Below are 17,500 nucleotides of genomic sequence, written 5' to 3' on the forward strand. Positions count from 1 at the left end.
CAGATGGTGCTTTTTACGTCCCACCGGCACGGGGGCCAGTCAGGCAGTCCTGGCATCGATCACATTCGGATAGTGCTTTTTACGTGACACCAGTATGGGAGCCAGTCAGTGGGTACTGGCATCGGCCATGTTCGGTTGGTGCTTTTTACGTGCCACCAGCACCACAAATAAAATGACATATGATGACATGCTATAAATAAAATTACATTTACCATATATCACAAATAAAATTATGTATACCACAAATTATGAACATTAAAAAGATATTTGAAGCAAAATTTCTACTTACTTTTATTGTATTATTTGTCACACAATCAAGATCATAGAGAAAGTTTGTTGATGACAAAGGTTGCTGAAAAGAAATGAAAAGTGACAATGAAAATATTAATAAACAAACTGAAGGGAAAAAAGTATTTTTCACTGTATAGAAATGGGAAGCAAAGATAGAAAAGCTAATATTTTATAACTGATATAATTAGTATAAAGTATTTTCAGTAAATGAGAAATTTGATTTCAACATCAAAAATTCTTCTTATTAGGTCTAGACAGTACCACCACATTATTAGATTAAAAATTAACATATTTCAATAAGATCTTTAATAAAAAAAATTAAAAGAAAAAAAAGATTTAACTCTTTTGCTACCACATTTCTGTTGAAAAATATTACCTTTGAAGAGGTTAGTAAAATAACTGTAATTATTAAGCTGGTGTTTGGACTATAAATTTACATTACAAGTGTACGTCATTCAAGCAAGAGGTCATTTGGTAGCCAAAGAGTTAATAAAGACAAAATACAACTACAGACCAGAAAATGCAGAACAAAACAAATCAATGCAATAGGTTTGGAACAACGAAGAGGATTGAACAAATTCTTCAGTGAATAAAGACTTACTGATTGCGTTGACATATTTGGAGGTGGAGCCTTTCGAGAAAATAGAGCATCTGTAATTTTCTGCTTTGGTAATTCATCTCCTTTTTGAATCACAAATAAAGGACTATCCCATCGAGTCTGAGAATTGGGCATTTCAAAACATCGCGCAAGTTGTTCAAGTCTGAAATTATGTTACATAAAAGATGTATGTATATGTGTGTATATATAATTATTAACATTCTAACAGTAATATTTTCTAGATAATAGATTAGATGAGGAACTCTGCCATAGCTGGTCCCAAGCCTGGTTGAGAAAGGAGTTAACAGCCCTGCACTATCAATATTCTACATTACTATTGAAACATCAACAAAGAAGCATGAGACTGGTCCTGGTAAGGAGGAGGTCTCAGAGACTGCATATGAAGCAACGAACTGAGAGTTGAAAGGAAGACGCACTAGCAGATGGGAGCTCTTGTCAGCACCCTATGAGGAGGAAGGGAGGGGGATTGATGTAAAGGTCTAATAGTATTTAGTCATGTCCTTCTACATACAGAACACAAATAATGCAAGCATTAGTTTAGTTATTTATCCATCCAGGGTCTATAAAATAATACCATATATACTGCTATCAAGTCATCGATCTATTTCACTCCAACTACATATTAATTATTAGTTAATAAAAAGAATACGTACAATCAAGATAATTTTGTCCTGTAGCCAACAGGATCATTGTGAAATCACTAAATACTATGTCTTCTATATAGTGACTTCAGCGAGGATACAATGAAATACTTTCTCATTGCACCTCTCAGGTCACTCAGATTACAAATAGAATATTAATCAAGTTAGTAGTTATCATAGTAACTCCCACCAGAGAATTATACTGGCTCATCATATCTATTCACAGGCAGATAAGCTGAGACTGGGAATCATGCTTTGTCAGTTTGACAGCAGAGACAGGACATGAGTGGATGAATTCAATAGGCTTTGTCGATGTGTATCATCATGCCAATGATGGGCATTTGAGAGAATCTAAGTCCCATGTGCTCTTAGTGCTTATTCTTGCACATCTTCCACATACGAAGATGACTTTACCTGTTAATCTACCTGTGATTCCACTGCACCTCTTATGTGTCCATAGCTTACACTGGGTGCAGTGAATGGAATTTCTTCCAACTCCTTTCCTACATATTGAACAGGGCCATTTATCTGATGGAAAGAGAGTTTTGTCTTCTTTCTTACTAACAACAACTCCAGGAGGATGCAAGGCAAAGTTGATCTTGGTAAGAAAGGAACTAGGTATGTAAAAAGCAGAAACAAATGCCATAGGGCATTTTGTTTAGTGCTCTAATTATTCTACAGTAATATAGAGCTAATAATTCTTTCAAATTTTAGCACAAGGTCAGAAATTTTAGGGGATGTAAGTTAATCAGTTACATCGACCCCAGTATTTGACTGATTTGACCAACCCCAAGAAAGATAAAAAGCAAAGTTGGCCTCAATGGGATTTGGACTCAGAATGTAAAAGCACTGAAAGAACTGCCACAAGGCATTTTGTCCAGCACACTAATGATTCTGCCTGCTTCCTGCCCTTATATATAAATATATATATATATAAATATATATATATATATAAATATATATATATATATATAAATATATATATATATATAACTAATAATGATATAAAAATTGGATTTTCAGAAGTAACTGGAACTTCCATGAATTATATAATCTGTGCCCCTGGACTGGCTCTTGTGCGGGTGGCACATAAAATACACCATTTTGAGCATGGCCGTTGTCAGTACCGCCTGACTGGCCTTCATGCGGGTGACACGTAAAAGCACCCACTACACTCTCTGAGTGGTTGGCATTAGGAAGGGCATCCAGCCGTAGAAACTCTGCCAAATCAGATTGGAGCCTGGTGTAGCCATCTGGTTTCACCAGTCCTCAGTCAAATCGTCCAACCCATGCTAGCATGGAAAGCAGACGTTAAACGATGATGATGATGATGATGATGATAGCAATTAACATTTGTGCCTTATCAACCATTAAGACATAATGCCAGTATATTTCTCAACAAATTACTTAGAATATTAATCACATCACTTACATGTCTTCAGAATACTGTTCTGCTTCTAGCCTAATCTTGTTCCATTCACTGCACTGTTGCAGGCTAGCTGCACAGTACACCTACATAAAAAAATATCAATAATTAAGAAATGAATCCACAGTACAAACTGGAAACTGTTAAATCAAACTAACAACCAGGAAATTTGATATTAGTCTTTAATCTCCTAATATAATAATGAGCCTAGTGTTTTTATATATTTGTATATAATATATCTGTCTAAAATCACACAGTTGGAGTGAATGGTGAAGGGAGAGGAGAGAAAATAGTAATTCAGTGAAGGAGAAGTATTGAGAGAAATAGCGATGACTGAAAGGGAGTGAGAGAAAGTAATAGCAATGGGAGAGAGGGAGTGGCAAAGAGAGTGTCTACTATAACAATACTCTTGTGTATTTCTCTGTCACAACATATGAAAGAGAAAGGAAGGGGTGATCCACCAATGGAAGTGGGATGGTAAAAAGTCAATGGAGAAACAAAAATCAAACAGTGCTTCAACTCAGAGTGTACATGTAAAAGGGAGGAATGTGAATTTGTGTGTGTGTGTGTGTGTGTGTGTGTGTTTGAGTAAAATATATTTATATATCTGAGTGAGTGTATATGTATTTGTGTATGTTTATTTAGAAAGATACATAGAAAATAGAATTACAGATACACGCACATTTACACATACATATATTACATGGAAAAATGCAAGCAAGAGAAATATTCTTAATATTATAAACCTGGAAAAGTACAAGACAAGTTATTACACTTGGAAAAATTCCAGACAAGTTATTACATCTGGTAAAGTACAGAACAAGAAAATTTTTACTTAAAATATTGCAGCTAAGGATAAAATTTCAAATAAAATATTTAGATTTAGAAAATATTAGCTTTTATTAAAACTAAAAATTTTATTACAAGTTATTACTTTTATTTGTTATTACTTATTACTTCTATCAAAAATTTAAAATAACTCAAAATATTTTTTGCAATTAATTTGCTTGAGTTATTGCCTAAGTTATTGCCAAGTCTTCACATTTTTAGTCTTGACCCAATGCCTATTTTTTATATAATGAATTTGCTTACCATATATACTTAGCATAAAACTTTAGCTATATTGGTACTTCTAGCTCTCATTTTTTAAGTATATTAGTGTGTCAATATTTTAATAAAATGATGGTACCTTTTTTAATTACAATGTTACTTTGTAAATTAAAATCAAATCATTTTTAATATTCAAATTTTATCCTTAGCTGCAATATTCTAAGCAAAAATTTTCTTGTTCTGTACTCTACCAGATGTAATAATTTGTCCTGAACTTTTCTAAGTGTAATAACGCATACGTGACCCTTTTCACTGTTTACATGCTAAATGCGTAAACCAGTAACACTGTATAGAGGGCATCAATGTTTATGACAGTGATAAAAATATGCCCAGCTATTGTAGGTTCATCTTGAAAAAAAAAACACAAAGAAAGGCTAGTGACAAGAAGAGCATCAAACTACAGAAAACTGCCTCAACAAGTTTCATCTAACCTATACCAACATGGAAAAAGTATACATCAAAATTATAAGCATAACAGGCGCATACACATATCATAGGTTCAATGGCTACCATTAAATATGAATTATTCTACTTATAAGGAAGATCACTTTTGTCCCGACTGACAGGTAATTATGAATATTATAAATTATAGAAATAGCCGTCACCACTCCCACCCCCACCCCCGATCATTAGCATTTTTATTCATGCTTGTTTTAACATGATTTCATGAGCAATGAGTATTGACCTTAACTAGGTTCATCTGCCCTCATCCCATGCACAGGTACACAAATGTGTAGTATCATTTCAGTACCAAATTACCAGTAAATAATACTATACTTTTGTTATCATTTGCTACAATCAGGTAAAAGTAAACCAATTTTCATTTGAGTTCAATGCAGGCAAGTGACAGCACATCTTAAGCTTTTCTATTTTTGGAATCACAAATTACATAAAGGAGTTGTATGGTTGAGCTCTGAGATGCAAAGCAATGGCATTGATACTTGTAACGGATCCAAATTCACATCTTGCTGATACTAAATGAATTAGTCTTTCATTTTAGGTCAATAAAATAAGTAACTATAGTAAACTTGAGTCAGTCAAACAGGTAATTACATTACATATTGCATCAAATAGCAGCCTGGAGTTCAAAAGTATTTTATTGGTATATGGTAATTGAGCAAATGAAATGTAGTGATGAGAAGGTAAAAAAAATGTACCTACCTGAAAGAAATGGCTACTATATGAAACAATGGCTGGTATGATAGCAGAGAGGGTTCATTACATCGCTACACAACCTGCTAGAAATCAGGGTTGCTAAATTTATTTTATAAAAAGTAACATAATTTTTTTTAAAAAGCAACAGACTGTTAGAAACTAGACAAAAATGAATATTTTGCTACTCTCTCTCTCTCTCTCTCTCTGTGTATATATATCGAAATTGAGGAAGTGAAACAGGTAAAATCCAGGCTACATATGTTTCTAAGCTAGCTGATCCTCTGATGTAATAATTACTCAAGGGGCACTCAACTTAGCTATTCATCAGACAAAAGAATACCTTTATTATATAAAGGTTACAGTGTCACTTGGAATTCCCAAGTTAACTCACCGAAGTGTTCTGCAATACTGATGGAGTGAAGTGCACAAATCATACCTGCCCTGTTTGCATTTGTTTTAAAAAGGAAGTTAAGAACTCTCTGTTCTAAAAAAAAAAAAACTTTAACCCATTCCATTATCATTTATTACATTCTGTAATGTTCATTATTAACATTAAGCCACATGTTGCTGAATCTTTGCCATTTTTACAGAGTTTTTTTTGCAAAATGACCACTAATAATTCTTTGAGTGACAGCGTGTTTGATGACTTAATTGATGAATTAATGGCAGATAAGGCTTTGGATATGATAATCAGTGTGGTTAACTATTTCTTACATGCACACAAGTGATCTGTTTGACTTTGATCAGTTCAAATTTTTCATCATTGTGAATTGGACAAAATACTATCCCAAGAATGGTCAGGCACTAAACTTTTTGCAGGTGTGATTGACCCCCAAATACATTTAAGATTTGATGTGAAACCTGTTGAGTATTTTTTTCAACTTTTTCCCTTGAGTTTTGATTGATATAATCACTCAATAATCTAATTTGTATGCAGAACAAAAGGGAGTAGTCAACTTTGTTCCTACATGTGTTAGATGAAATTTGTACATAACTGGGTATATTGTTTCTGAAAGAAGTAACTCGGTTTACCAGTAAATTTCATCATAACTAAGCTGCAAAATAATCATGGAAACACATGTATTTTACCTTATGATGTTTGTATGTGTGGAGGCACAATGGTCCAGTGGTTAGGGCAGCGGACTCGCGGTCATAGGATCGCGGTTTCGATTCTTAGACCGGGCGTTATTGAGCGAAAACACCTAAAGCTCCATGAGGCTCCAGCAGGGGGTGGTGGCGAACCCTGCTGTACTCTTTCACCACAACTTTCTCTCACTCTTACTTCCTGTTTCTGTTGTGCCTATAATTCAAAGGGTCAGCCTTGTCACACTGTGTCACGCTGAACATCCCCAAGAACTACGTTAAGGGTACACGTGTCTGTGGAGTGCTCAGCCACTTGCACGTTAATTTCACGAGCAGGCTGTTCCGTTGATCGGATCAACTGGAACCCTCGACATCGTAAGCGACGGAGTGCCAACAACATGTTTGTATGTCCATGTCTATCACTAATTGCCTTCAATTTATTACCAACATCTTTCTTCCCATCATCTTTTTTTTTTTTTAGTGTATCTGCTTTTTACTTATTGCTAATTGATTAATTAACAACCACACAAGCATGTTATTTTTTCACAAAATGTACTTTATGTTGTAGTTATTAAAATACAGAGACAATAAATTAAACTGAAGTGGTTCCAACTAGAAATTCTACTCTTAACATCCTGTACAACATGAATCCACAAATTACTAACTTACATTAAAATAACTGAATTTATTCTGCAATCCTGCCAATTATTACAATAATCTGACAAGTAAAGACATTATAAGCATTTGAATAAATAACCCCACATAAAGGCATTTTTGTTCAATCATTACAGGGCTGAGCTTTTGATTTAATAACTGAGTCGCATGCTTGATTTAAAGAAAACACCTTTCAATTCTCTAGCATAAAGGAAAATAATTAATTTAAAACACTCACCACACAGTGAGGCGTGGAACTTGACTTAGCAACACAATACAGCTCATAGCGGAATCCTATTAAAAGGAAAAAAAAACAAAACAGTTAGTATTAAAAATTCTCTCTCTCTCTCTCTCTCTCTCTGTACGAAAAATGACTCAAGTATTTAAATTTAACTGACATATAGCTCTCTCACACAATGTAAAAAATTCAACAGTGGTAGACTAACATTTCTAAACAGATGTAGATGTTTTGTCTCACATATATAACAATTAACCATGTATGTAACAACAAAATAAATAGACCTCAGTATCGTTGAAATAGAGGACTATATCTAATATATTATGCAAACACTCATACAGTACTCAGAGTTTCCTCAACAAGCCACAGTTAAGAAGTTATCCAATTTCCAATCAATAATCAATGCACATGCCACTGTTCATCAGTTGTTGTGTGAAACCATTACAGTAAAATAACCAATCTCATGAATGGTGGCATGTGCATTGATTACCAATCAGAAATCAGATAACTTCATAGTTGTGGCTTGCCAGGAAACTTCAAGTACTGTATGAGACTGTTCCATGTTTATATATGATATTTTAAATATACAAATATAGAATTTTCCTTCTTCTTTGGGTAGACAGAAATTAAAGTCCCCTTATGTTCTCCCATGACAGCTGATGAGCTGATATATACAGTGATCAGCTGCAAGACTTGAGCACTTGCTTAAAGATTTTCCAAGGACACCGCTATTCTTGTCTGATAGCAAAAGCATGGTTCTTTTACCAGTGACGGGAGGCAGGATTTGAACTTAGAATGCACAAAGGTGAAATAGATACAAGGAATCTTGTTTGGCACTTTAGCCTTCTACCAATCCATCACAATGGGCCAGTACATTTTTTTATCAAATGTATTGGTCCATTGAAAGAAGGAAAAGCAAAGTTAACTTACTTAGAATTCAAACTCAGAGCACAGAGACCCAAAACAAATATTGTAAGGTATTTTATCTGATGCTCTAATGGTTTTGCCAAATTGATACTCTATCTACCTTTATCTTTATTTATTTATTATTTGTTTCAGCTATCGGACAACTGCATCCAAGCTGGCGCACTGCCTTAGGGTTTAGTCAAACAAATCAATCCCAGTACTTATTTTCATAAAGTTTGGTCTTTCTGGTCTCTTCTGTTGAACAGCTAAGTTACAGAAATACAAACAAATGAATGCCAGTTATCAAGCGATGGATGGGGGGACAAACACAAAGAGACATACACACACATGCACATGTAATTTTTACAGCCTCATGCCTTTTCTGTTGCCAACCTTCAGACAAACACACACACACAATGGACTTTCACATAACTTCTATCTATCAAATTTCCTCACAAGCATTAGTTGACCTGCATCTGTAGTAGAAGACACTTGTCCAAGATGCTGACTGAACCCAAAAGCACATGATTGCAAAGTGAGCTTCTTAACTACACAGCTATGCCTGCACCTAGAAGCCACTTGATGTGACCCTCAGGCATCAGTCTGCTGACCGGTAGTGTCGTGTTAGGTCATACTGCCATGTAGTGCATTTTTGTTTTGTGGTGCTTTTCCCCTGCTGGTCAATTTTTGTGATGGCTGAAATGGAGGAACAGCGTTCTTCTGTGAAATTGTTTTCTGCTGAGGAAAATGGCAGTCAAAACAATTGTCATGTTTGCTTCAAACAGCTTACAAGGCTACTGTCATAAACTAAACACAAGTTCACTAGTGGTTTTCATGCTTTAGGAAAGGTCACTTGTCACTTGAAGACCAACCTCATTCAAGGTGACCATCACCAGACAATTGACAAACTTGTTGATATGACTTGTGTGTCCTGGAGCTCCAGCCAATAATTTTGAGTGACGAATTGTGAATGAAAAGAGTTGCGGCAAAATTTGTGCCTTGCTTGCTCACAGAAGATCAAAAGCAGTCATGACTGAATGCATGTCGTGAACTGAAAGAACAGTTGGAAGTTGGTCCATATCTTTCTCTGAAGGCCATCACTGGTGACAAAAGCTGGTGCTATGGAATTTTTAGATATGGAAGAGGTGAAGAAAGAAACGACAGAGGTATTAAAAGGCATGACTTTGCAAGAGTTCCATCACTGCTTCAAACAGTGGAAAACATGTTTGGGCTGATGCATTGCTTCAAATGGAGAATACTTTGAAAGCAATTAAAGTGTAAACATGTAAAACTAAGTGAATAAAATAACATTGCATGCAAAATTCCAGTTTCTTTTGGGTACCCCCTCATATAACAGGCATAGCTTTATAAACCACACAGCCTCACTCGCACTAATAAACAATCTATAATAACAAACACGAAATTCTGTCTGTCTAGGACCCCTGTATCTCAGTCTACATTTGCTGTACATAAACATATTATATCTTTTTGGAATCAGGATGATACTGAGATTGAAAATCTGCCCTTCATTTGATTCTTGAACATCCAGCATTGGGATCTGATTTAAAAGCATTTGGGTTGCTATTTCTAGCAGGTAAAGCTTGGCTGATTCACGCCATCTTGGTTGGTGTTTGTCAGATGACATCAGGGATCGAGGGGGAGATAAATGACATTTGCTTCATTAATTTTATGTCAAGATAAGAACTTAGGGACAAATTGGCCAACAGTTGGAATTCAACTTGGGACTGAAACAATAGAGTGATTGCATTACAGAATTAATTCTCTTCCATCCTTAACCACTGATCAAACGTCACTGGAGCATATACTCTTTACTCTTTTACTTGTTTCAGTCATTTGACTGCGGCCATGCTGGAGCACCACCTTTAGTCGAGCAAATCAACCCCAGGACTTATTCTTTGGAAGCCTAGTACTTATTCTATTGGTCCCTTTTGCCGAACCGCTAAGTTACAGGGACGTAAACACACCACCATCGGTTGTCAAGCGATATTGGGGGGACAAACACAGACACACAAACACACACACACACACACACACATATATATATATATATATATATATATATATATATATATATATATATATATATACGACGAGCTTCTTTCAGTTTCTGTCTACCAAATCCACTCACAAGGCTTTGGTCGGCCCGAGGCTATAGTAGAAGACACTTGCCTACGATGCCACACAGTGGGAATGAACCCGGAACCATGTGGTTGGTAAGCAAGCTACTTACCACACAGCCACTCCTGTGCCTATAGTCATTATAGACATATAATCATGGTATTTAGCTCTATTTAGTTTTGGGCTACGGGCCCAATTAGCCCTCAACACAAACTAACTTAAAAGTCTGTACTGAGTGTAGCTTTTAAACTAGTTTATTAATAAAGCAGGATCATTCAAACATAAACATGTACATTTATAAGTAAACATCCAAGAATATATTCATGTTTATACTTATTATGAAGGAAGATCATTATTCTAGTTTAATCTGATTATAACAGCTTGTCTGTATAATTACACCAGTTTCTGCATTTTGAATTTCTGCTAGAAACAAAATCACCTGTACTTAGATAATGAAAAACAATCTCTGTAACATAGATTTTATACATTCTGAATTGCACAAGTAGGAAGATGGTAGAAATAACTAATGTAGCAGACAACTAAGTCAATTCAACTACTGCATTCATTGCTCCCTACATATCTTGTCCTAGTATGTTGGCAAGGAGACGCAATGGCCCAGTGGTTAGGGCAGCGAACTTGTGGTTGGCGGATCGCGGTTTCGATTCCCAGACCAGGCATTGTGAGTGTTTATTGAGCAAAAACACATAAGCTCCAGGAGGCTCCGGCAGGGGGTGGTGGCGACCCCTGTTGTACTCTTTCACCCCAACTTTCTCTCACTCTTTCTTCCTGTTTCTTGAGTAATGCTGCGATGGACTGGCGTCCTGTCCAGCTGGGGGGGGGCACATACACCATAGAAACCGGGAAACTGGGCCCATGAGCCTGGCTAGGCTTTGAAAGGGTGACGTTTAACGTTTAGTATGTTGGCAAAAAGAAATCCACATCAATACAATTATTTTTAGATGGAGTCATATCTCATAATACAAATAAGACAATAATTTTAAAACTCAGTACAGAGGTTACATAAGGAAAATCAGGACATATATACATTAGCAGATTCTATAATTTATTTGTACAACAATATAACTTTTGGTTAAAATGAAATTATTAATATTTATCTTTTACTCGTTTCAGTCATTAGACTGCGGCCATGCTTGGGCACTGCCTTGAGGAATTTTAGTTGAACTAACTGACCCCAGTACTTATTTTCTTTTTAAGCCTAGTACTTATTCTCTTGGTCTCTTTTGACGAACCACTAAGTTACAGGGAATTCACACACCAACACTGGTTGTCAAGTGGTGGTGAGTGACAAAGACAAACACAAAGACACACATACACACACAATGGGCTTCTTTCAGTTTCCACCTACCAAATCCACTCACAAGAGTTTGGTCAGCCTGAGGCTACAGTAGAAGGCACTTGTCCAAGGTGCCATGTAGGGAAAGTGCACAAGCAATAAATAACAACAACAACGATAATAATAATAATAATAATAATAGTAGTAGTAGACAATACGAAGAATGCAATGTGATTGCAATAGATATCGTATTGGTTTGAACAATATTTCAACAGCCTTCCTGTCTTTGTCGAGTTGAAAACATAGAGAGAAAGAGATGATGTTTGAAATAAACATGTTTGAGCTTGATATATAATAGAGAGAAACAAACGCTGAAAATATTCAGTAGATGAGCATTCATGTACAAGCATATATATATTTACAGAACAGATTTAGATGGAGTACAAAAGATACAGGAAACTCTCCACTCTGAAGGTTGAAGTTGGATTTATGATAACGCTTGTATGCATCCACTACTGGTTGCATATTCTTGACTTTTTGCACACTCCATCTGACAACATTACAACTATCACATAATTCCAAGCCCCCAGGAAATCAAGATGCTGGTGTATGAGAAATCATGAGGGAAAAAAACAAGAAGATTGATGCAAAAAATGGCAAGGTGAATAAAAACAGAAAGAGCAAGAAAAGAAAAAAGAGTTACATCCCCTTTGACTGGAAAAACCATAACTAACCTCGTTGTAGAATAATTCAAAGGAGAGGGGTTCAAAATCTGTGAGACAGCTGCTCAATCCAGGGAGAGAGGTGTCTTACAGTTTACTAAAAGAAATTTGTCCATATGCTTGAATTTGTTGAAAATTTCAGATCTGTAATTAAGTAGTGTGGCAGAATTCTTAGATCTAAAATAATGTGCGATCTATGAGTCATGCATAAGCTGCATTTCTTAGATCAATTTACACATGGCATGAATTTCTCTACAATTCTCCACTTGATTGTATGTGGTGTGTCGTTGGTCTTCAAACCCCATACATGGCTAGCCAACTTAGTGATTTTTACTTTTGTTGAGGTGCCAAAAAAAAGGTAGGAGGTTTGCATAATGTCTTTTGAAATTACCTTCACATAAACCAATGTAATTTTTCTTTTCAGTAAGGTTATCTTGAAGTGTTGCTGTGACTACCTCATAGATGATGGAGTTTATCATACATGCCTAGTCAAGTGGGCAAGCTTCAAGTTCTCAAGAGTTACAACTGAGAGTGGCCTCTCTGTGATGCTTACAAGTAATAATTTTCTTCATATTGGGCCAGCCATGTGATATTTCAATCAAACATCTGTCAAAAATCTTCCTGTATTTGTGGTTTATTAGGAAATGCTTATATAAAAGAGACAATTTCTCACCTACATTAGTTTGAACATTTAGGGAGAAAAAAAAGTGGGGAAAACCATATCATTTTCCTAGGTCTATTTTAAAAATAGATCTAAGAAAATAATATGGTTCCCAACAGCGTCTCCAATCCATACCTCTGCACACACACACACACACACACACACACAAACACACACTTCTACATCTGTCTTGCCTTCCCTTTCACCTCATACTTGCACCTTATGCCACCTCCTCACTTCTACACTTTCCTCATACACAATACAATTACACATACACACCAACACCCCACTGTCTTACGCTACTACACTTACACACCTCTACACACATACTGTTTTCGAACGAAAGAAATCCACATTCACACCTGCCACCTTATGTCTATTTCATTACCCAGGTACACTCCCATGCATGTATCTCCTGCCCCTCTTTCTGTCCTAACCCCACACTCCATAAAACTGCATTCCCACCTGGCCACTAACTCTTCACATCCCCCACCCATGCCTCCACCTATAACCACTTTTCCAAAACCTCTACACTTATCTTCTGATGAAGGACTAGTGTCCAAAATGTCAAGACTCTCTTCTTTCCTTTTAAGTGTTAAGCTTAAACAATCTTTGTAAAAAATTGTCCCACCATGCATTTTCTATTACCCTCATTATCAAAACTGCACTGAACCAACAACAGACGCATTAGAAACGTATAACCAGTAAAAGCTTTGTTCATAAAAGCACAACAAAAAAAAATAAAATAAAATAAAATAATATTGCTAAAGACTCACACAAGGTTGGATTCCCCCACCCCCAATAATAAATTTATGTAACTATTGACTTCTAGTGTTGAATGTATAGAAAAGAGAATGTTTGTCACTGACTAGCTGCAAATCATTTAATGAGGTTAACACATGTGCAAAGTGTTTATTGAGAGAATGTGGTTAATAGTAGAGTCTATGGCATGAATAGTCAGAATTTTCTAGCAATTTAATCAAATAAAGCCAGATCTATTTTTATTAGACATTACACTGGAGTAATTATAGTAATTTAAAAACAATTTCACATGATTTCATTCATGCCATCAAAATGGAGATAAATGATAATAATAATGAAAATATTAATTTAAAATGAGTACAAATTAAAATAAGCTACACCACACATAATGTGTCGACATAAGTTACAAGCCAAGAGCCTCTACACAGTCATTTGACCTCCTAGATATAGCCATCATCTCTCCCTCAGACCACATCCTACAATCTTTAACAAAAGATATACTTTGACTGAATAATAGACAGGATGATCAGTGACTAAACAACTTAGATATGGGTGTGAGGTTTCATACCACATAGTTTTCAGTTTAGTTACACTGCAGAGCACCTTCGGTCTAAATGTCTGAAAACTATGTGGAAGCATGTTGTGTGTGAGTGTGTGTGTGTGTGTGTGTATTTATATATATATATATATATATATATGTATATATATATATATATATATATATATATATATATATATATATATATATAGAGAGAGAGAGAGAGAGAGAGAGAGAGAGAGAGTCATACATACATACATACATACATATATATATACATCTGAATCTTATTCACAAATGCTTGTGTTTGCAATCTGAAGTTGGAACTTGTGAGCAAAATCAATCAGTTTTACCTGTTCCAGTTAGTCTCCTTGTTATAGGAGCATCATCCCTCTATTGTGGGAAGGGACACTTTCCATTACTCCCTTCAGCTCGGAGTAGAAGTCATCTGCAAGTTTCTCATCACTTGCATTAGTTGGGTAGTAACACACAATGAATGTGGTTTGAGGGTTACTATTCAGCTTGGCAACAATTATGTGGTCAGATATTTTCTGAACAGAGAGCAATGCTCTTGGAGACAGGAGAATACCAACACTTCCTATAGTGGAGCCCTGAGAGTTTTTAATAGCAGAGGTCATATCAAGTTAGTATACTTCAAATCTTACTACCATACAAAGCACACACCATGAGAAAATCAGCTACTACTGAATTCAAACCAAGACGGACAGAGGAGATAGCCTTGAAGTTGACAATTTTAAACTGACAGAGACAACCCTCACATATTACCTGAGGAAACACAAAATCTCATTGTGTAAAGAAACAGTTGCATTAAGTACCTGTATTCATGGAGAACTACACTGCATGGAAACAATTGCAACGATTAAAGAATGAATGTCTAACCATACTCCTTCGTATTGGCTCCAATTCCTTCAATTTCATATTCACACAACGAATGTCCAAATGTAAACCTGGAAGTATGTATAATACTACTAACAGAGAGCACAGGGTAATTCTGGAAGTGCACAAGCTTTATATTGTACTCTGCCACATTTTAACGGAATATACCATATATATAAATATATACTGATATACACACACACACATACATTTATACATATAGATATATAACACATAAACATGCATTTATACATATATAATATACACATTTATACATATATATTCTTTTATTCATTTATTTGTTTCGGTCATTTGACCGCGACCATGCTGGAGCACCGTCGTTAGTCAAGCAAATCGATCCAAGTACTTATTCTTTGTAAACCTAGTACTTATTCTATCAGTCTCTTTTGCCAAACCGCTAAGTTACGGGAACATAAACACACCAGCATCGGTTGTCAAGCAATGTTGGGTGGAGGACAAACACAGACACACACATACAGATATATATATATATATATATATATATACACACACAAGACAGGCTTTTTTCAGTTTCCGTCTACCATATCCACCCACAAGGCTTTGGTCAGCCTGAGGCTATAGTAGAAGACTCTTACCCAAGGTGCCATATAGTGGGACTGAACCCAAACCATGTGGTTGGTAAGCAAGCTACTTACCACACAGCCACTCCAGCGCTTTATATATATATATATACACATACACATTTATTTATACGTCTTAATATATAATACTGAGAATGTGTGCCCGGCTGTCTGTATGTCTGTCTATGTGAATCCCTAAAGCTCAACAACTACCCAACCGATTTTATTCAAATTTTACACATGCCTTAATTAGGATCCATGCAGTGCCATGGGCCAAGCAAATTTTCAACTTCTTGCGTAATGCAAGCCCGGAGTAATCTCTTATCTCTTACATTATTTCAGTATTATATGTCAAAAGTGAAACAATAACATCTCTCTATTGCAATGAGAGATACTTTCAATTTAATAGTTTCACTATTAATACTGTGTGTGTGTGTATATATATATATATATATATATATATAGACTTATATGCATATATGTTTGTATATGTGTATATATATGTATGCATGTATATATGTATATATCTGTGTACATATATATGAATGTATATGTATAGATGTATATATGTAGATTTATATGTATATATGCATGCATATATATGTATATATATGTGTATATATGTGTGTGTGTGTGTGTGTGTGTATGTGTGTTTGTGTGTATGTATATACTAGCTGGTGTACCCGGTAATTCCCAGGTATAAAGATGTTCTATTGAAACACCTTATTACTCTGATATAAGAAAGCAATTGCATTATAACTGCCACAAATGGTGCATTTTCCGTCACAAAAAAGTACAAAAAGTGTCAGCTGGAGGAGGGAGAGATAATTGGAGGTTGGCGAGAGAGGTTTTCAGAGGTTGGTGAAAAAGATTGTTGGAAGTTGGCGAGAGAGGTTGTCAGAGGTTGGCAAGAGAGGCCATCAGAGGTTGGCAAGAGAGGTTGTCGAGAGAAGTTGTCGTTCACAGAAAAACTATTGTTTTACCATGAGAAAAGCACTGTTGAAGTGTTAAGTGAAATTTGGCAATCAAGGATCGAATCCATGCTATGCCTGCATGAAGCCACTACAAATACGCTATTGAAAAAAAAAATTTATCTACTGTCATGGAGAAAGTATAAACTGTAAAGATGCAGAATTATCGGAGTAATGGGCATTCAAAAAAGTATGTATGTACAGAAATGTATGAATGAAGAGATTCAAATTAAGGAAGTGCAATAATAATGTTTACCAATTTAAAACTGTGAGTATTGAAATGCAGAATTAGGCCGGCTGATCATGAGAATCAAATATTGAACACATCGCTAAAAACTTCAGGTAGTATGGGTTATTTCCCTTGGGTTGTTTAAATAAAATATTAGTAATATGTAGTAGATAGGAGGATCCATTGGATGGGCTCTATTATCGATTTTTCTTCAACAATCAAAGTACGTCATGAGGTTTCCAGACGAGTTCTACTCACGTGTCAAATAAAGTAAAAAAGTGATATTGTCTGCAAAAATTAGAAATTGGACACACAAAAAATCAATATTCAAAGTAATCGAACATAAAAAATGAAATGGGTTATTTCCCTTGAGTGTTTAAAAAATGTTGTGCAGGTGGTATGGGTTATTTCCCTTGAGTGCCTAAAAATCTTATGTTTATGTAAAATCTTAGTTATATGAGGTAGATATGAAGGTCCCTTCCAGGGACCATATTATTGATCTTTTCAACAATCTAAGTATGTCATGAGATTTCAAGACATGAGTTCTACTCAGGTGTCAAGT

General features: G+C 35.5%; 1 protein-coding gene across 1 annotated transcript in view; it reads right to left on the reverse strand.

Annotated features, from left to right (window-relative positions):
• Positions 1-17,500, reverse strand: part of LOC106876679 (protein KTI12 homolog) — a 54,489-nt gene that overhangs the window by 1,509 nt on the left and 35,480 nt on the right. The window contains exons 4-7 of the mRNA XM_089365903.1: positions 7,218-7,273; positions 2,984-3,063; positions 893-1,052; positions 290-352 (exon numbers count right to left, since the gene is read on the reverse strand). Of these exons, the coding sequence (XP_089222029.1) occupies positions 290-352; positions 893-1,052; positions 2,984-3,063; positions 7,218-7,273 (359 nt within the window). The remainder of the gene's footprint in view (positions 1-289; positions 353-892; positions 1,053-2,983; positions 3,064-7,217; positions 7,274-17,500) is intronic.

Source organism: Octopus bimaculoides, chromosome 18, assembly GCF_046866305.1.
Source record: "Octopus bimaculoides isolate indiv1 chromosome 18, ASM4686630v1, whole genome shotgun sequence".
NCBI classification, from domain to species: domain Eukaryota; kingdom Metazoa; phylum Mollusca; class Cephalopoda; order Octopoda; family Octopodidae; genus Octopus; species Octopus bimaculoides.